Below are 22186 nucleotides of genomic sequence, written 5' to 3'. Positions count from 1 at the left end.
CCAATATGTCATGCTAAAATGTATGTATTGTGCTGTAAATACACTACAAATGGAATGGCACTCTAAACACTAAACACTACTAAACACTAATTTTAATTAATTAATACTATTGGCCCTTAAAGTTCAAAACTGTATATTATTTTTCACACAGAGGACATTGAATGAGACAGCATCTTAATCGGAGACACTGCTTATTTTTAGGACTGGATTTTTTATGGATAAAATTATGACCAACACTTATTTAAAGTGAACTGTGAGCATAGAAGATGAGCACTTGGTCAGCTTATCCTTTTAAATTGTGATCACGTTACAGTAGAGCACATTGATTAATTAATTAGACAACAATAGCCTACATACTGCACACATTACAGTTTCATGATATTAAGTGAATCAGGATTAGGTGTAGTTAAGAGATTTGATACTATTTAAAAATTTAAATTAAATACTGTATATGGTGTTAGAATTGAAGGAAAATGAAGCCAATAGTCTGTAAAATGTATTAATTTTCCATGCATTATGGAATAAATGATAATGGATTATAAATGGGTTACATTAGCTATAAAAAGGACAAAACTGGATAGAAAAAAAGCACCAAATGAAGTACAGAGATGAAAAGAGGAAATTATGTGTGATAATTGGTCCAACCAAGGAGAGATCATTAAAATCAAATCTATTTTCAAATTTCGAATCAGATTTCATTTGTTTTGATTATTGTTTTGATTTATTCCTAATATTAGTCTTTGCTAATTCCCAACCAGTAGCTAGCTCTCTACTTTAGCATGATACCTACCTGCTTGAGAAGGTGAAGAGTAGAATGCTTACTCTGAGACAAACCCTGACCTCAGTACTGTATGTCGTCTAATTGAAATTTCATCATTGGTAGATATTAGAAGGTTCTGTATGCTTGCCAATCATTATCCAGATATACACCACAGACAGCCTTGCCCAAGCAATATCTATGTTCTATTTATGAGCTGACAGAAGGAAACAGACACAAAGAAACTTTTAGCTGTAGATGTTCTACGTAAGCTCCATGTGAGTAATAAAAATGAAGTGCACTAAACAGTCTACTGTACTGGCTGGTTGTACATTGTGTACATTTTCTACATATTAGAAAGTCTTCAGCTCAGCGAAAATGTTATTATTATGTGTGCATGGACAAATTTCTATTTTAATGCCATGATTCTGAAAGCAGGAAGGATAGAAAGGGGGTCTGTTACAGTGATGGAAATCACAGCCAAGCATTAAGTTATTATATTTATTATTGAGTTTTTATAGTTATTAGCTCGTCTGAATAGTCTTTAATGTTATATCTAAACCCCAAGCCTGTAAGTGTTCAGCTAATGTATTCTGTGATGGGAAAGTTCAAAAATAAAAAGCCCCAATGGCACCTAAAAATAGCCAGACTATTACTGTACACATTTAAATAATGAGCATAATAATAAAATAGTTTTGATCATGAAATAAATGCACTGAGGGGGTCCCTGGAATTTATTTTAGAATTAAATATTTTAGTGTAATATAACACATTATTTGTTTGTTTGTTTTAATGTATTTTAAGATGACTACATTATGTAGATAGACTTTGAAGGATTAATATCTCACATTTTAGAATAAATTCATAAATAAAAACCTTACTGAAAAAAAGCAATCGCATTATATATACAGTATATACACAGTTTTTTTTTTTTTTGCTTACAGAGTAATAAGGTTTTATCTTTGTTATCTGTGATACATGTGAAAAATTAACTCACTGGCCATTTTAATAGCAACATCTTTACACCTGCTCAATCAGCCAATCATGTAGCAGCAGCACACTGCATAAAATCATGTAGATATAGGTCAAGAGCTTCAGTTAGTGTTCACATCAAACAGCAGAATGGGAGGGGGGTGATCTCAGTCGCTTTAACTGTGGCATGGTTGTTTGAGTAGACAGGCTGGTTTGTGGGCATCAGTCTCACCAAAGAGTTTGCACAGAATGCTGAAAAAAACACAAAACACCCAGTGAATGGTAGTTCTACTTGTAGAAATGACTGGTGTGAGCTGACAGGAAAGCTACGGTAACTCGGCATGACAACCACTCTTTACAACCGTGGTGAGCAGAAAAGCACATTTCAAAACACGTTGAACCTTGAGGCAGATGGGCTACAAGCAGAAGACCACATCTGGTTCCACTCCTGTCATCCAAATAGAGGAATTTGAAACTTCAGTGGGCAGAGGCTCACTGAAAACTGGAGAGTTGAAAATTAAAAAAAAATGTCTAGTCTTTTTCCAAGGAGCTCCATTTATTGGTCCAGACATGAACAATGTGTGAAACATAAATTCAAATTTGAAGTGTCCGCATTTTACATGTGAATAATGATGATAGACATAAGGTCAGAAAATTAATCCAGTCACTGCATCTGTTCAAGCTGCAGCTCAGCAACATTAGGACAGCTATCTGCCCTCTTCTGTATACTATACATCATCTAACATAAGCCTGCAAATGGTTAGTGTTGTTCTGATGGGCAGGAGAGAGTAAAAGTGTCCCTGTTGCCCAGAAAACAGGGCCAATTAAGCTCTTATAGCTTCATGGATGACTATGGCCTTGTCGGAATTCAAACAGCTAATGTTCTGGGACTCAACAGATTATTTATTTTAGTCATACACTTTCAGACAAAACCCACAGAGCATTATCTCTGATGTGTGGCATTCATAACTGGAGCTCTTTCAGCTCCCTGAACTCTTTTTGCCCTCCTTTTCTATGTCTATGAAAAGACCTGGGCAATAATAAAGACGAGACACACTGAACGCTGCTCACTGGACTTTCTCAACTATTGAGGATCAGCAGTGAGATCTTATTTTAGCCACAGCAACAAAAGAAAATAAAATAAGAAGAGCATAATAGGAGAAAGGGTCTCTTTGGGGAGGGAGAATGGCAGGATTGCCTTTTTCTTCTCACTACGTGAAGTTGGAGCCCAGATGACGGTCTTACTGTGACACTAATCCCCAAGCGCCTAATGGTTAAAATGAGCTGAATTGATATAATACAGAATCCATCTTAGTGCATGAGAGTGTGTCACTTTCGCTTAGCTCTTTATTGACTTTTTGTAGGCTGTATTTACCCATTGTATCCTTCTCTCTCTCTCTCTCTCTCTCTCTCTCTCTCTTTCTCTCTCTCTCTGTCTCTCGTGACCTTTCGTTAGTGTTTAGTTGGCTCACTCTATCAGTGTTGCCCTTTCTTTGTGCATTTAAGTTCATAGCTTTGTGTGTCATGACAAATGTCATAACACAGGATCCCCTACATGAGTCTAAATATAGCCAAGGATTTGAAGCCCCTGATGTGGAAATAATGGTCTGCCTCCTGTGGCAGGAGTGTGTGTGTGTGTTTGAGGGCGGGGTTCTTGGGATAGGGGACAGTGTGTGTTAGTGTGTCATATAATGCAGTAAGCACTTGCCTGGTCATGGAGCATCTCTACTTTTGGTGCCTTAGTGGTGAGTACCAACTCAGTTCTTTTCTATTCTGAGATTGTGATAATGATGATGATGATGGTGATGATGATGATGATGATGATGATAGGAAAATCTGCCTATTTTAGTCCAGATGAAAGAAAAATGGACAGATTATAAAAATGGAGAGAATAAACAGAAATCCCCTAAGAGCCGTATTGCTTTTCACAATTCACTGTTCATCTTAACAAGACTTTCCCTTAGGAGCTCCCACAGTACCATTTGTATTAACCCATGCTACTGTATGATAGATCACACTCTCTTGTGCTAGATTAGCTTTGTCCAAAGCCAAGCAGTCATGAAAAGAATAAACATTAGACATACATTATACCACGCTAGGGAATCACTTGGCAGGACAATCTATGAGAATGATGTATTACCTGTTTGCATTTGTGTGGCCATGTTATTTGTTTTGAAACTGAACAGGCACACCATTGGCTTGCCTGTTTGAGTTCTTGGATGCTGGATGCTGCTTCATTTTCCGTCCTTCCTTCTTCATTATTCTGCCTCATGTTGATTCACCAAACTTGCTAAGCCCAACCTTAGGGGGCCATGCACTTTTCTAGTTCGGTTTTTTAACCCATGTTTTTACCTTCTTTTTACGTCTTTTCATCTTGATCCCGTTAGCAAAGAAAGGTGTTTAATCCAGCCACGGCATTCGATTACTGCTGCAGGTCACTGTTAAAGCTAACCCATGTGGCAGCGTTGCTCTCAGCACACCAGGAAGGAGGATAATCTCTCTAAAGAAGCTTAGACTTAGTGTCAGGAACATAAAGGTGGCCATGCTTTCTGCCATTCAAAACGCAATAGCTCAGAAGCTAAGCCATTTCGTCAGAACTTCCGCAGAGTTTTGATGGGCTACAAGAAGAAAGGTTTTTCAGATCCTCTGCACTTGAACGAGGTCCTTTATTTTCCAACTGCTTCATGCTAAAAGCCCATTAGCATGAAGCACTTATGAGGAATGGCAGTGCATATCTGCTCAGAACTGAGTGGGTCATGCTGGCATTAAAGCCCATGTTCTCCAGATTTTAGCTATATAGGACAGTATGACACGTGGATAAGCTTTGTTTTTGACTTCTTAGTGGCTAGTGCACTAAACTCTGTGGGACCTAGACCGATTTTGTGTCATCCCAAGATTTATTCTGTGATATAGCTCCTTGGCTAAGGCACTGCTTCTTGCTTCAATCAGTGTGTTGTTCTGTTACATTTGGCTTTAGCACCTTTTATCCATGTAGCCATTATGAAAATGGTTATTATTTTGTCAATTATAAAACATATGTGATGTCTTGAGTGGACTAGATCATGACCAGAACTGAATGATTCCCTCAGATATTCAGTTAAACATCTGCAGTATGATGCACACATGCACTACCTTGGATTAGTATAACTAGCTATGTATTAAGAGACTAATCTACCAGATAAATACATTTTTTATTGGCAGGCTCCTTCTGTATATCGAGTATCATCAGTATTTCTCTAATATATGTATCTTTTCCTTATACTTTCATTCTTCAAGCTCTTAGTCACTGCAAACACACAGGCTATATAAAGATTTGGATGTTGGAACCATAAGATTGAAGTTACATGGGGAAAGTTCCTCATATTCAGAATCGGGTTCCACACGTGCTTAAGTCAATTTTCTAAGAGGCTCTTTCAGATTATGCAATGTGTGTAGTTCACACCTCCAAAGTTGGCAGGTTTTTCTTGAATGGAAGCATGTAAGTCTTCAACAGACCAGCATCTTTGACCTGCACCTGTACACACAAGCACTTGCCTTTAAGCCTGAAAAAAAATCAAGGGATAAAAAATGCAGACTGAAGAAGGAACTAGGATTTTTTGCTGTCAAATTTAATACAGTGTAGCATAAAATCAAGAGGTAATTTAGAAAGAAACAAATAAACTGTACTGTACATAAATGAAAAGATGGCATGTACTCAAATCATCTAGTAGGAGTCTAGTATATTGCCTAAATATTGCTGTATGAATAGTCCTAATTGTAATTCACAGTATACACAAGATAAATAATAAATCAAGGTATTTTGAGTTGTCAAATTAATAAAATAAGGCCGATGTTTTGGTTTATTCCCATGGTTTAAAAGATGAGTTGATTGAGCATTCATCTCCTATGCTTACATCTCACTTTATGTAGGTGTAGTTCTACATTTTACTACATTTTATTCTACATTTGATTTTCATCAAATCAAAAAATCATTCCTTTCATTCACAAACCCCAGTCTATGTGCACAACTCTCTCACAACTGCCTGAGTAGCACTTAAGTCTGTTGTTATGTCTGAGGTCTGAATACCCATGTGCACTATTTTGGTTCCTCACAGGATAGGCCTCTTTACAGTGTGGGCCTTTTTTCCATTTACACTCTATAAAAAAAGAAAAGAAAAAAAAAAGAAATTGGTGCTTTCATCCAAATATTAAAGTAACAGCTTTGGTTGGGAGAACAAAGAAGGTGAGTTAATTTAGGTTATATTCTGATTATCACCCATCAGATGGCTTTAAAGTGAACAAAAGGAACAAAAACAAATGTAGAGCTTTAAAGTCAGATACCCGCTGACACTAATCTGGTCATTTAATTGCGGCAGCTTTTTGTGCCAAGGACACAGCAGTAAAGGACAGGGCCAGGCACTGTGCTGCCTCATTATGCCTATCACAGCATGGCCTAATTGAATATTGGAGTTGGCCTTGCATACACAAGTGTGAAAAATGACTGCCTTGGCATTTCATGGCATTTTGTGTGTGTGTATATGGGTGTGTGTGGGTGTGGGTGTGTCTGAAAGGTTGATATTTTTTTTTTTTTGGTCATTAGCATCACTTGGTGTCTCAATATGCTTAGGTGAGAGCAATAACTGCTCAACCTGTGTATTGAAGTAGGCCTGTATGAAGTTGTGTAATATATTGATTTGTGATGCTTGTAACCCAGACCTGCACAGATATGTGATGTATGGGAACCATCACAGGAGCTTTTTAGGATTATGACAAGGTTGATCTACTGCCCCTTTGTCTTATAAGAACAGTAAGAAGAGCTGGTACGATCATTTGATGACAAACAACTAGTAAGACAGCTACTAGCTACACCAACGCCCCCTCATTCGGGACGGTTTTTAGTATTGCATGTTTTATCCATGATTCTTCTTGTCCTGCCGAGGTTCTTAGTGTCAGTTCAGTAAGTTTCCTACATGTTTCACAGTATTTCAGATTGGTACATGGGTGAGATAATTATGCCTCAATGTTATAAGTATCACAGATTATTGCTTTTTTTCTGTTATATTCTACTATAATGTTATCAGAAACAATTCCAAAGCACTCTGTCTTTGTATAGCTAGATGAAATTGTCCAAACCAGGAAGGGTAATAGGAATGTAATCAAATGTCATAGGGGATTTCCTCAAGTTGGAGCTAGTTGCAGTAAATAAGCCATTAAAACAGATATAACAATTCCATGATTTAATTTTTAAGAACTACATGTAATAATGCAGAAATTGAACACTATTGTTCCCCATAAAAAAGTACAGCTCCCCAACTTCTTAAGTCCTAGTATAATCCATGTTGTCCATTTAACCAATGTGTTGTGGCTGGGACTAAAAAGACACATTCGCCTTACTACTGAAACTGCATCAGTAGAATATATCTGTCTTTTTTATTTGCTTTTCTCAATTTATCAAATAAAATACATGTATATGATTTTAAGCAAGTCAGCAGCAACTCTCTTCCCTTGAGCCTTGGTGATCTGAATTGAGTTTATTATGTCCAGATATACACACATACACTGTGTGTATGTGTGTTGGTGCATCCATCTGATGTTCATAATCTACAGTTCCCAGTGGACTTGGCTAATCTCTGTAGAATATGTCAAGCATTTAGACAATAATCTACTGCTCATGCTGGACTAACGATGGCAACATTGATATCATCTGTCTGAATCGAGATACAGCCTTGCTCAGTGTTTAGTCCAGGGAGCCAGGACAGGGAGCCAAGAGTTCAAATCCATCAGCAAGCCTCCAAAAAGAGCCATGCACGTTGTCCAAAGTTTCCATTATTCAAAAACCACTTATGCCCATGTCTCATGCTTGCGTCAGTGGATAATTTCACCAATATACTGTAGATTTGTGCCTAAGAAACGTTGCTGTAATTAGAAAGACTGCCCTGAGGTCATCCCAGTACACACATTTGCAATATGCTCATAGTCAACAACCTTTCAACACACTGAGTACTGTCTGACTTTATAGTATACAGTGGCAGAGGATAATGATTTACTATCCTACCGTCTGGTGTCATCCAGAAGAGGATGGGTTTCCTTTTGAGTCTGGTTCCTTTCAAGGTTTCTTCCTCATGACATCTCAAGGAGTTTTCCATGCCACAGTTTAATAGGGATCTAAATGTACATCTGGATTTCTGGAAAGCTGCATATTGGTATTTAATTGGAATTTAATTGTAGTTCAGTATGCATATGTGTATGTGCCAAACTAACAATTTTATCCTAGCAGCCTCAAACCAGTTCACACCTTTCAACTTCATCTAGTTTCATCCATTTTCCATCCATCAAATAACTGATGAAGTCCAGTCATCCAGTCACTTGACTTACCACCGAGACATTTTAAATAATCTGTCTTCCCAGTCAAATCTATCTACACTTTAAAAATACTAGGTTAAAAGTAACCCCAGACAATTTGGAAACCCATTCCAATATGGACCAACCCAGAATTTTTTTTTTCCCCCTCAACCCAGTATAGTTGGGCTAAGATGTTGACCCACCATACTGGATTGATATGTTTCTCAACTTTTTTCCCCCAACCTAACTTGTGAGTAAAAATGACTATATTGTATGTAGGGTTGTAAATACTCAGGTCGTATTGGTTAATGAGTGCATGTCACATTAAAATCATTCCTGATGCTTCATGCCTGTTCTCTCCTCAACCTAGCATTGCCTATTATCAACCTTATATTGGTCAACAAGCTAAACTCAGCAACTTTAGAATCAAGTCAGGTCACATTTATCCAGTTTTAGTTTTCCAGCTATAATTGTGAAATTCATGTACTTATTTTAGAATTTCAAGGATCATTTGCCACTCAAGTTATAGTACACTACACACACTGAGGCTGCAGAATTTGCCTGTAACTCAGTAAGTCATTCTGAGTACCACGGTGGTTTTGCCCTTGAGCATGATACTTAGTGCCAAACTAGTCCAGTAAGAAGATATGCACTAAAAGCTGTTTTTACTATAAAATTAAGAAGCATACTGTATATACTGTACATACATTTTTGTTATATAAAACGACACACTGAGCAAGGTCTATAGGCTAATGCATGTGTGGGAGAGGTAGAAATCAGAAATATGCTTTTGTTCCCCCTTTCTGCAGTGCTATCTCTTTAATTACCAAAATGTCAAGAACAGTGAACAGCCGGCATATAGCAGGCTTCACAATATAATGGCCACCTAAACAGAAGGAGGAATACTGCCCCTTTTTGTAATTTTCTGACTTATGTAACACCTCACCATGTTCATGCATCTCAAAATAAGAGCCGTGCTTGTTTATAAGCACTTAGAGAGAGAATGTTAATGGAGTATTGTGCAATATTCAAAACAAGTAAAAGTGTTAGTCAGAAAAGCCACTCATGGTACATTTAACATCACTTTAGCACACTCTGAAAATGTCTAATATCACACTATTGTTCGTGTAGTTTTATACACTGCAGTACTTTTGTAGTATTTGCAATATTTGTCAGACTAAAATCAGAACATTTTTTGAATAGTTCACATTAGGGATGCATTGATACCATTTTTTTTTCCAGACTGACTACAAGGACATGTTTTTCTGGTTCTCGCTGACACCAGTAACGATAACAAAATAAGTATCCTACTTAATATCAATCAACCAGGGACATCAGAAAACATTTAATGTAGCTCTGTTTATATTTCCTTGGATCAAGTAGGCTTGTAGTGGAGAAGAGCTTCTGCACAGCAGTATGTTTTTGTTTTCAATGACCGATAGTGGCTGATCATCAAGAAGAACATACTTTATAAGAGCTGTTTTTTTCACTTATGTAGCCTCGTATTTAGACAGTTTTTTTTCCCTCACATAACCAGTGTTAACCGAAGTGTTGTTTGCTGCTATGCACTGCTAGCAATAAACTCCTCATGCTGAGTTTTATGTTTACTTGTATTGTAGAAAGATGGTGTAGTAGGTCCTCTTGATATTTTCTCGCAGAGCACAGCTTGCAGCCTGATTTGGTTTGATTGCCATCATTAATCGTGAAATACGTCCCGATCTCTATCATTTCGTGATGTCTGTTTCTTAGCAAAACAACATACACAAGGCTTACATCAGATAATATCACATGCTATCGGATGTTGGTATCAGAGCATTTTTTACAAGTACAAGTATGAGTAAATAAGCATGATATCAGACAGAATAAAATGAATATTAAACTGAATAAAAGAATGCAACTTAGTGTATTTCAAGTGTTTAGTTGTGAAAAACAAAGGAATTGTTATGTTCTAATGATTAGGATGCCTGAGTCAATACTGAAGTATCAATATTTCCGATACTGTCTTTTCCCTTTAAAAATCAATGACAATTATCACTGTTTTGTATAACTATTCCTCCTATCTTTTCCTTTTATAATATTTATATCCTTTTTATATCTTTTATATGCAAGCTTGTAAAAATGGTATAAATAGTATAAAAGACAGGAGAAAAAAAAAACTTAGATATCATATGTGTCTCTGATTGTATTAGAAATTCCAAAAATCAAATAAACTATGATAAAACGATAAACGAATTTTTTCCCAACAAGTTACCAGTGCTGTGAAATACATCGTTCTCCTCCGACTTCAGCAAATGTGAGCGGGAGAGATTTCACATACAAGGTGATTATTAATAATTACCATCCTTTTTTCTCTCAAGAAAAAAAAATAATAAAAACACATCCCGCTCTAGTCTGTGAAATGATTAGAGCCTTAGTGCATTAGAGCCAAGACATACGACTCCAAGTCAATATTCCGAGTAAATGCATGCTCAGCTATAACTTGGTAAAAAGAAGGCTAAGATAAGAGCGTAATGGGTTGCATTCAAATCCTGTTCTGCAGTGTGGTATGTTTTAATTACAGCACTATTTTCCAACGACTGGTAAATATGAATATTTTTCCCCAACCAACAGTTATTAATGGAGCACTCATGGAGGAAAATGTTGAAGCGACTTTGAGAGGTGTGTTAGGAATGGAATACAGCCTTTGTGAAAGACGTATGCTGGAAATATCAGTACGGTCGGTCCAACTGCTGATTTTGCTTTTCAAATCGCTCACCATGCACCATACACTAGATCTGGGGATGTATTTATAAAGACATTTGTACAAGCAGAGGTACAAACTTAAATTCCATGGAGTCAAAAATGATGTACAAATCAGGATTTAGAAAAGAGTCTTAACTAAATAAATAAGTTTATAACAGCTATAAACAATCCGTCTCAGTCTGGTTACAACTGCAGTTAGAAAGCGATTCAACGCTTTAGGAAGTGAATCAAACATACTATGCATTTTGGGTTGTGGGTCACAAGGTTTTTGTAGAGCCAACTTCGAGACTGTCCTGTGAGGTGCAAACTGAGCCAAAGAATAGAGCCGTAGAACTGCAGAAATCAGATATGTTTTCTGGAAATTTGGATCAATGAACAAAAACAGAAAATAAAAGCTTAATGCAATATGCAATATTTATATAATTATCTAATCTAATTATCTAATCATTTATTAGCACATGTGGTATGCACACCTGGCAAAAGTTTGTCTACATTCTTCAGTTTTTATTATTATTTTTTTTGTAGAAGTACATTTTCAGCCCTGTACTCTTCTCAAGGTGTTTTGGTTTTTTTCTGCTGCTTTTTGGTTTGTGTAAAAATATGCAGTATGAAACCAAACCAAAGCAAATAGCAAATTTATTATTATTATTATTATTTTTATTATTATTATTTTCGTTTTAAGCTCAGTGGTATGTTTATATTATAAAAATTATATTTCTACATACAAAAATCATTGCATATTGTTCTCAATGAACTGCAGCAGTTCAGCTGGGCTAATTAATTCACGATTGTGATACTGAAACAGCTTTTTAACGAAACGCTTTCTCCATGCTCCTTCATCATGTATCAACTGCAATTAATTAGCAAATTAGTATTAATAGGCACATGTCCATTTGATAAGTGCAGTCTCTCCCATGCCGCTGCTAGAACAAGTGGGCATATGCATGCCTGCCGTGAGGTTACTGGGAATTAGACCGCTAATTAAAAGCACTGAATGTTCATCATAGCTCTGAACATCAAACTTTCCAATAACGGGCTTTAAACTCATTAAGCAGAGAGAGGGGAGTCCAAGCTGGGCAAAATAACATGAATGAGAGGGAGAAAGAATGAGACAGTGCTAAATATAGACAAATGCAGGTGATAAACAGCAATGGAGCTGAAATATAAATTATCGCAGGAAAAAAAAAGAGAAAGGATGCAAAAAGATGGGATTAGTCTGGACCAGTGATGGGGTTTAGTTTACGTTTATGTTATATGAATACCTAATTTCATCCAATATTGTGTTGCTAATTAAAACTAAAACTCAAAGAGCCACTTTCTGGCACGAAAAAAGGTTTCAGGATGTAACCTTGTTTTTCTATTTCACAAAGTACTGAATCTTTCACACTGAGGCAAAAAAAAAAAAAAAAAACTGTGCATTTTCAATAAGCCACCAGTTCAGTAGCAAAGACACCAACTGCATTGGTTTTTGGTACCTGTTCAATATCGGCCCCAACAGATTATACACACACACGCAAATATATATATATATATATATATATATATATAATCATTTTTGCCAGTGGATTTCTGATATTTTTCTACTGTAGTAGTTTAATGTACATATTAATGTACATTTATATACAGTATCTCCACTCTACTTAGTGTTCTTTATAAAGTTTATAAAGGAATCTGACAGATATATATATCATGATGACTCATAAATTGGCATATATCTATATCAGGAAACGATCTTTTCAGCAATATATGACATGATGTAATTGTGCCAAGTAGGGAGAGCTTACGGCTTTTTCAAAGTTGCCAAGTTTCAGATATGTGGGGGTCATGAGTGGGTTAAATCAGTGAACCAATTATTTTTAAGTTGATTTTGGATTTCTTGACTGCTACAGTTTAAGAGAAGATATCATTGGCATGATATAATGGGCCTAGGAGCACTATGTGTTGTTGATAGGTTGTGCATATCATGTCACACAATTAGAGACACCATAAACAGAGACTGTTGTGTTGTTAAAAAAAAAATAAATAAATTCACATCATTCTATCTTGTTTAACACAGATTTGAGACTCTGAGAACATCCAGTGCCTAACTTTTAGTTAGTTTGATGAAAGAGTTTTATATCAGTCCATTGTAAAGTTCAAATGGGTGGTTGGGGATTATTATAAAGTGTGTCCTATATCCGTCTGATGCTTCATACAACCTCAGAATGGTACAGTAGGAACAGTGCTACCTACCTGCTTTTTAAGTTTAATTCTTTTATTCCAACTATAATTAATTTGTATAAAAAGTGTAGCTGATAAATGCCATAGAGAGGAAAAGCAAAAAAATTAAGAGTGTATTTAAAGAAAGGTTTAAATTTTAAAATGTGCGACGTGTCTGTGATCTAGTCAGTTGTTATCGCAATTTGTCTTTTCTATACGGCAAAATATTGTCCCTCTAGTAGCACAATGCAACATACATGACAATGCAGGGACTGTAGGTTCAGGAGAATAACAAGTACAGTACAAGGCTGGGATTATGCTACGATTATGTTTAAATGGCTCCAGCATGTATCATGCATTCTTTCGCCGTGATGATTGAACACTTCTAAAAAAATAAATAATAATGTGATGTGCGGATGTGGTACAATAGCATTGAAAAAAGCAGGGTCAACATCTGAAGTACTGTGCTGAACAGTGTGTGCGTAGCAACTATTTTGGGTGACAGATATACTCACTTTTACATGTTATGACATACAATCTGGTGCCACTGCCATTTTTTTTCCCTAGTCGACACATTATTGTAGCCTGCTGATCTCATGCCATGTTCACTATCTACAAACACACATATTCTTGTGTCAGGTAGTAACCCCAGCAGAGGTAAAATTAGCCAAATTCTTTACGCAAGTAAAAGTTCAATTACTCGTCTAAATTAAAAAAAAAAAAAAAAGGATGAAAAGTTGAAGTACTGCCTCATATCACGCACTCATTTTAGTTACTACTCACCAAGGAATTGATATTAACTCAGGCTAACTAAAATCAGCTTTATTGCTAATCTCTTAAATGTTAGCTAGCATGATAATAACTCTGACAATACAAAGTAGTTGAATGCTAATATCTAGCTAACATTTGAGAAGTTAGGAATTAGCTGAGGTTAACTAACATCAGCTTTATTGCCTATCTCTCACATGTTAGCTAGATTATCAGTATGTCTGGTAATACAAACTGGTTGAATGCTAATATCTAGCTAACATTTGAGAGATTAGAAATTAGCTGAGGCTAAGTATCAACAGTCTTATTGCTAATCTCTCAAATGTTAGAATGATAATATCTCTGATAATAAAAAGTAGTTGAATGCTAATATCTAGCTAACATTTGAGAGAATAGGAATTAGCTGAGGCTAAGTATCAACAGCTTTATTGCTAATCTTTCAAATGTTAAAATGATAATATGTCTGACAATAAAAAGTAGTTGAATGCTTATATCTAGCTAACATTTGAGATATTAGGAATCAGTTGAGGATATCTAACAACAGCTTTATTCCTAATCTCTCAAATGTTAACTAGCATGATTATAACACTGATAATATGAACTAGTTGAATGCTAATATCTATCTAACATTCAAGAGTGTAGGAATTAGCCGGGGCTGAGTAACAACAGCTTTATTGCTAATCTCAGTGTCACATCTGTTAAAGTTTATTTTTGGTACGATTTTAGATCAACTTCTTGAAGCTGTCTGATGCTAAAAGTCATCTTATGGCTTTGTAAATATATATAGAGAAATATAGTGATGTTTGAACATTTAAGGAATAGAAAGTAGAAAGAGTAGAAAGAGATTTTTATTCTGAAATGTGAAAAAGTGTGCAGTAAATACAGATCATGTATGTAGTAAAAATAACATCCGTTGATGTTGGTGATATTTTGAATGCTAAGCGTTTGTCACTCAGTTACACCACCCCCACTGATAAATTCCTCATCACCCCAGTTAGTTCACTCTGAATGTCTCGCTCTCATTTGTGTTTTTGTGTTTGTCCTATCAACAGTGAGGCTGGTGAGGAAAACTGGGACGCCGAAGCCTGCAAAACGCTCCCGTCTCCAGCAGTCCACACTAAATGCCTCTGCAGCAAGATTTCCACCTTTGCAGTGTTAGCACAGAAAGCTAAAGACCCGGTGAGTGTCACCTTTACATCTGCACCTAACACAGCTCTAAGCCTCTGCATGGTCCACCAATATGTTTAACTCCACAAGCAATGTGATATGGTAGACAGTGCACCTTTGACTCTACATTGGTGTTGCATATTTTGGTGAATATTATGTTTTTTATTTTTTTCAAAAACCTTTCTTCCTTACGTCTAGCCTTAAATGTCGTCATTTGAAGTAATACAGTAGGTATTATGCTCTTTGGTTGTTATTATGCTGTCAAAGCTGTTGAAGGACTGTACGAATGCTGCTTTCGAGCTCATCAATATCAGGAAGTAAGCACTTGAGAGACAGATTGTTTTTCAAGGAAGTGGAATGTGTGTGGGTGTCACATGGGCAATGAGACGCTGAATTCGATGTGCACCTTTGTTGTACTCACTTGACAATTTGAATAAATTATGGCCTTCACATCTCACAGACGATATGTGTTTATTGAAAATGCCTTTATTGAGGGTCTTAGCATGCTTTATGCTAGTTTTGTTAATAGGAAAGTTTTAAATAAAACAATGATCGAAACAGGTTCTGGAAAAAAAATTAATTGTTTAATTATTTGATACAAGCTGGTATGGATTTTTAATTGCACCTGTCATATGGGTATTGTAGATATCATGTTGTGTATTGGGCTCACTAATCGGCTCGAACGTGTGCTGCATTTATTTATTTTATTTATTTTTTGCTAGACTGAGAATACCGAAATAGATTAATTCTTTCGTGTAGTGAATGTGTTTGTGTTTTTCAGTGACAATGCACATTTGAAGTCATCCATAATATGAATACAGTCCAGCATGCTAAAATGATTAGCAAGATTAGCGAGACCTGCAAACGACCTGAGCTGTTTGCCCTTTATCCTTCCTGATTAATGTCTGTACGTTTTATTGTATTGACCATCTGCCATGTGATGGACCACCCACCATATGCTCTCTCTCTCTCTCTCTCTCTCGCTCTCTCTGATTTCCTCTTTCTCTTCCACAAGTCACCAGTCGTGGTGGGTGAATGGGGGGATGTTGAGGCTGACCCACTTTTGTCTAGCGTTCCTTTTTTGCTCTCTATCTGAAAGCACCCCATTAGAATGAGTGATATGCACAGCAGGGGAAAGGGATGCTGGGAGATGGAAAATGGCCGCAAGGAGTGAGCAATGTGGGGGCGGAGATTGTAAATCCAGTAGCTGGTCGTTGTCACATAGAAACCAAGCCACACAGCTGGCTAATGTCAATGCCGCTCCTGCTGATCTCAGCCGGAGAGACTACAACACTCTGACTCAACCACACACACACACACACACACAGTAATAAACATGTGCCCTACCATTGTTCTTGTCACAGGAACTTTTCCAGGAACTTGTAAACTTCAGGTGTGTTTCCATCACAGAAGCCAGGGCTGATTTTAATACTTTTTTAGCTCTTGCTCAAGGTTATGCATTTTCCTATGGACTAGGATGTATTGCGTATAGTTTGCAATACTGAATATCACTGATTCATCAAACACAAGCTTCACAGAGATACTAAGCCTTCATCTACACTATCATGGGTAATTTTCAAAATGCCATATTTATGCTTTTACCACACTAACATCGTCAGACTGCTAGTTTCCTACAGCGAAAATGTGAAAATGACAGAAAACAGTATCCCGGGTATGTGTGTAAGGTGGCTCATCTGTGACTTTTACATCATTTTTTTGACAACGTGAACATAAAGCATGCTTTACTGCACATCCCAGCATCACCCCTATACCATACAAATCAGTCAAAATGAAATAAAAAAAAAAAGACCTGTTAACGAAAGCAGCATTGCAATAACTTCAGCCATCTTGGAATCCTCACAGGTTTATAGTGATGTGCTTGTTCTATTATGTTATCTTTTCCATAAAAGTGTGACTTTTCCACCATAGTAAAGTCTAAGGACAGAGGGCATTGTGGTTTCTTGCAGCATTTTTTTGTCTTATTAATTTTTAGGTGTTGTATCTGACAGTGAAAACAGGAGCTAACTTATATAATAGAGCTATAAACGTTTAAAAAACTATGACAAGTCATTCTTTATCAAATTGCAAATTGGCAAAAAATGTCAAATTGTTGTGCTAATGTGTAAGGGGAACATGCTGATATAGGAAACTAATAACCTTCGGGGTGGTATCAGTAACTCCATTTCAGGTTACTGTGAAAAAAATGCTTGACGTGTGAATTTGTGCTTTTCTGCGAGAGCACCTGGTTTAAAAAATTCTTGTAAGGTTAAAATCATTTTCAGGCAACAAAACAAAAGCAATAAAGTTCAACAACTTCAAACTCAACTTGCTCCATGTTTGCGATATTGCTATAAAGTGTTTTTGCTGTGCTCTGAAATGTCAGATCCCTCACACTGTTTGCTTCACTTCTATTAATGATCACATCTCCTGCAATGTAGTGGAAACACAAACCAGGACCTCATTCAAGAGTTTTGTAGTTCTTGTTTAGGATTGTTCCAGAAGTGTTTACCTCATCAAAAGTTTCCGAAACCCTTGGCTAAACATCATAGACCACTTATATGTGAGAACATGTTGAGAACATTCTGTAATAATGAGCAATGCGGATGCTCATGATGTTGGGAGTGTTGGAGCCCAATTACTGTAAAGATGAAAAAGGCATGCTAATATGAAATCTAACACCTCTAGTCGAACTGTTATTTGTGCCACATCAGAGGAAAGATGAATGCTGTTGACTGGAGGACTGCACTAACTGTCCCATTCTGCCCAATTCTAACACGTAAATGCAGTTAGTCCAATCAACAGTAAAGAGAGGAAGACCATCTTTGGCATTTAATAGATAAATAGATTGACAGACAGACAGACAGATAGATAGAACTTTATTGTCATTGCACAGTACACGTACTCGGCAACGAAATGCAATTTAGCATCTATCAGAAGTGCAAATAGTAGCATAGTGCAGATTAACAAAGTGCAAGTTGAATATGTAAATATATATATATATATATATATATATATATATATATATATATATATATACAGTAAACAAATAACAAGGCTATGCGCAGTGAATATGTGCAGTAGCTATTGAGTAGATGTATGCAATTATTAGTCATAAATATATGTAAGAGATATATTGAATATCTATAACAGTACACATATTATCCATGGATAATATAAAATGTATATACAGATAATATACAGATATATAAAGATAGCCTAGGATATATATACTATGGATCTACAATTGTATAGAGTAATTGTATACAGAATATAAAGTATGGAATAGAGTTGCACGATGATTACAGGCAGTAAAACATCAGTGGCGTAAGGGTTCAGCAGAGTAATGGTTGCATGGAAGAAGCTGGCCCTGAGCCTGCTGGTTCTGGTGCGAATGTTCCTGTATCTCCTGCTGGATGGAGGGAGTTTGAACAGTTTGTGACTGGGATGGGAGGAGTCCCTGAAAAGTTTGCGTGCTCTATGCAGACATCTACTGTGGTGAAGATGTTCAAAGGGAGGTAGTTGTGCACCAGCGATGTGTTAGGCAGATTTCCACATCTCTGAGGCAGGGCTTACCTTTCAGACACCGTGGAGCTGCCATACCACACTCTGATGGAGTTGGTCAGGATGCTCTCAATGGTTCAGCAGTAGAAGCTTGTTAAGATCTGTGGAGACAGATGAACTTTCTTCAGTCTCCTCAGGAAATAAAGATGCTGTTGCACCTTCCTAACTGGAATTGAAGTATTATGGTATTATGGTGCCAGAACAGCTCCTCAGAGATGTCACCAGAGATGTCCTGGACACCCAGGAACTTGAAGATGGAGACACGCTCTACTTTAGTCCCATTGATGTAGATGAGAGAGTGTCTGCTGCTTTTAGATTTTTGGAAGCCCACAATTAAAGATCTTTACTGATAGAATGAGTGTACTAGTTTGTTAAACCCTAAGACTATGAATGTAAAGTTCGGTGTGTAAAATCAGCGTGCTGTTTATCGAGGGCAAACCAGAAATCATTGTCACAGTCTGAGGCAAAGGTCAGAACAAAGGGAAGCAAAAAAACACAGGGATAATCCATAACGTTCAACATGTAAACAGGCGAGGGTCGAAACCAGGAAGTAATCAGAAACACCGAACAGGGCACACAGAACACGGGAACTCTGGAAACAAGGAAACAAGGCTCGGACTTAACGACATAAAATGCACATTAAGACTTCTCATCCAAACAGTGAAACATCAGGGCTTAAATAGGAAAACTCATTATAAACTAAACACAGAGCATCTGGACACTATCAGGAGCCACAACAATAATGGAACAATAGCAGAGACAAGACAAAAAATCAAACCAAATCATACATGATTATGTAAACGAGGCAGCTCATTGGCAATGAAAACAAACCATAACAGGAACTTAAAACAAATATAATAATGCTGGTTGCACTAAGAACTGTGCTTCATGCTGAGATGGGAATTCTGTGACAATAAGGATAATAAAAGATAATACCGTTCAAAAACACACATAGGTGTAAAGAACTTACAAACATGGCTACTGAAAGTGCATTTTTCCCTTCCCCACTTCCACACGCCAAGCATCATTATTCAGGGAATTATTGAGTCTCTGTTACAAATCGGCAGATGTCTGTCAGGTGGCACAGAGATAGCAGTTGTGTTCAAACCAGAAATTCCATCTTCTATAAAACATTGCCTAATTATTGCTGCAATGAATGAAGCCAACTAGTTGAAGTAAAGGCTTGGCCTCAAAAATTATTTGATTTAATTGGGTTTTCTGCCTCAAGCTTGACTTGACTTGACTGTTTTGCTTTCATTTGGTAGATCTTGACTTGGCCTCAACCCCCTTAACACTCGACTTTAGCTAGTCCTGGTCTTGGACTTGTATTAAACTTGACAAACATGGTCAGTTTTGGTCCACAGTAGTGAGGGGTCATGCAATAACCTAATTAGAGAGGGCAAATGTCAATGAAACATTGGTGCTGTCTATCTATCCAGACTAGACCTTTGTGGATAACAAGTGTAGCTCACCAAGTGCATAATTAAGCTTTAAGATCTATCGCCCAAAGGAAGGGCTGTAGTCAAGTTTATTAAGACCAGGACTAGCTAAGGTCGAGTGTTAAGGGGGTTGAGTCAAGTCAAGACCTACCAAACGAAATCAAGACAGAGTCAAGACTGAAGCAGAAAACTCAATGAAATCAAACAATTTTTGAGGCCAAGTCTTTATTTCAATTGTTTGGCTTCATTCATTGTAGCAATAATTTGGAGATGTTTTCTAGAAGATGGAATGCATAGAGTTAACAGATTTCAGTCCTTCATTCCCCTTAGAATGTAAGGTTAACATTAGCTAGGTCGCTGATATGTTTTTTCCCTCACATGTGCACAAAGCAACATTAACAAAACAATGAGGCAAAAGTTCAGTGTGACCATTACTTAATAATACGCAGCTTCCCCATTTAATTTACTGACCAAAGACACGACAGTCCTGTCCATTCAGTCTGACCACTGCTTTAGCCGAAAAGAAAACAAAAAAACAGTAGTTTTCAGGTGTCATATACTCACAATACACTTTATTAAACATTTCATATCTACTTTTTTTTTAGCTGAAAGTTTAACTATTACACATTTGAGAGTTGGTATATCTGTATACTAGCTGTCTTTATCTTTATACTGTCTGTCAGCATGTGTGTCCATTCGAGGTCAGAGCCTACTCTCATTCATGGAGGGAAGCCCGCATGAGCTGTCTAGACATGAGTGATCACAATGTAGTTTTCTTGTATTATTTGTATCCACACCACTCTGGCCAACTTCTACATGCAGTTGTGCTTTCAAATGCAACTAGCACTAAACCTTTGCTGATCAGAACAGGACAGACTGTCAGATGAGGAATTGGGTTAAAAATGCCTACATTTATTCACTCAGACATATAATAGTTTAAGTCAAGCAGGTATGTGTAGTGTATTTCTGTATTCAATATGCTTATATTCAATATGTTTTTGCTGCAAGGTAGTCACTAGGTTTTCCGCCATGGTAGAGTCTTATTCTATGCGTTATTTCCTTCTAACAGCACACCACATTGTATTTTATTCCTCACTTAACAGCCCTTGGTCACTGGTGATAAGAGATTTATGCGCTGTTTGCTTCTGTGATGTTGACAGCCTGGATTGTTAGTTGACTTAATGACCCACTTTCCATTCATTTGATCTATACATTTTGTGATGGCTCCTAGGGATTTTCTGGATTTTGTCTTTCTTGTTTTTGTTACACAAAGCATGTGAATCTATTTCAGCAGTTTCTGTCAGTGTTGTAGGCCTATTTACTGGCTTGTAGGATTTTGTTATATGAGCTTATATTGGGCTCTGTTATTTAAATCATGTGTTTTGGTTGTTTGAATGAACCAGAAAATCGTAAATAGTTTGTGATATGTGTGTGTGTGTGTGTGTGTTTTCACACTCCTGAAATGAAAATAAATCATTTTTGTCTAACTTGGAATATTGGGCATTTATCAGTTCAACAATCTTTTAGTAAAGTTTTGTGTAAATGTTTCCATAACCAAAGCAAACTACGTTTTTCTGCCAGATTTACAAAAGTTTCTGCAAATGTGATTTTCTTCATACTCGCATACATATGCTGATCACCCGTGATGTGCAAAACTCGTTCCTGACACAGGTCATGTGCATGTAGTGATGCCCACAAAGCTCCATAAAAGTTCAAGTGCACAGAGGGCTGGAAACACAAAATGCCCACTGAATGATGAAAGAAAAGGTAGAAAGGCAAAAGTGGGAGTTATTCTGACTCAACTCACAACGCCAGTAAAAATATTTAGCAGTGTAACAGCACCTGACAAAATCAAAATCCATGGACAGTTTACAGAAAAGGTGAATTACGTGTGAATTAAGTGAGGTGAAAAAATAGTGTGACATGAAAAAAAAAGAAAAAAAGATTTACATTGTATCTAGGTGGTCATGTGACCCGAGCTCATCACACACATAGAGACTGCTATTTTGAAGTTGTTTTAAGTGTCTCGGCCAATGAGCTGAAAATGTTGCATAACATTTTTTTTTTATAAGCCTGCATGTATCCTCCGAAAAGAATGCTAGTCTTTAAACATCCTTTTCCCTCATAAGCACATCAAGCACTAAATCTCCTTGTCAGCTGACTGAGGCGTTTGTTTAGAAGTATGCGCACACAGACCGGCCCATCCTCCATTTATATGGCGTCATTTCTTTTGTCATAATTTAATGATTTGTTTTATTTG

At 36.9% G+C, this 22186-nt stretch overlaps 1 protein-coding gene across 10 annotated transcripts in view; it reads left to right on the top strand.

Moving 5' to 3' along the window:
• Nucleotides 1-22186, top strand: part of adgrb2 (adhesion G protein-coupled receptor B2) — a 394590-nt gene that overhangs the window by 271382 nt on the left and 101022 nt on the right. For all 10 annotated transcript variants that reach the window (XM_053231516.1, XM_053231523.1, XM_053231522.1 and 7 more), the window contains one exon: nt 14812-14938. In XM_053231516.1, coding sequence (XP_053087491.1) covers nt 14812-14938 — 127 coding nt within the window. The remainder of the gene's footprint in view (nt 1-14811; nt 14939-22186) is intronic.

This window comes from Pangasianodon hypophthalmus, chromosome 29, assembly GCF_027358585.1.
Source record: "Pangasianodon hypophthalmus isolate fPanHyp1 chromosome 29, fPanHyp1.pri, whole genome shotgun sequence".
NCBI classification, from domain to species: Eukaryota; Metazoa; Chordata; class Actinopteri; order Siluriformes; family Pangasiidae; genus Pangasianodon; species Pangasianodon hypophthalmus.
The sequence above is the reverse complement of the archived record's forward strand: the minus strand, read 5'-3'. Positions and strand labels throughout refer to the sequence as shown.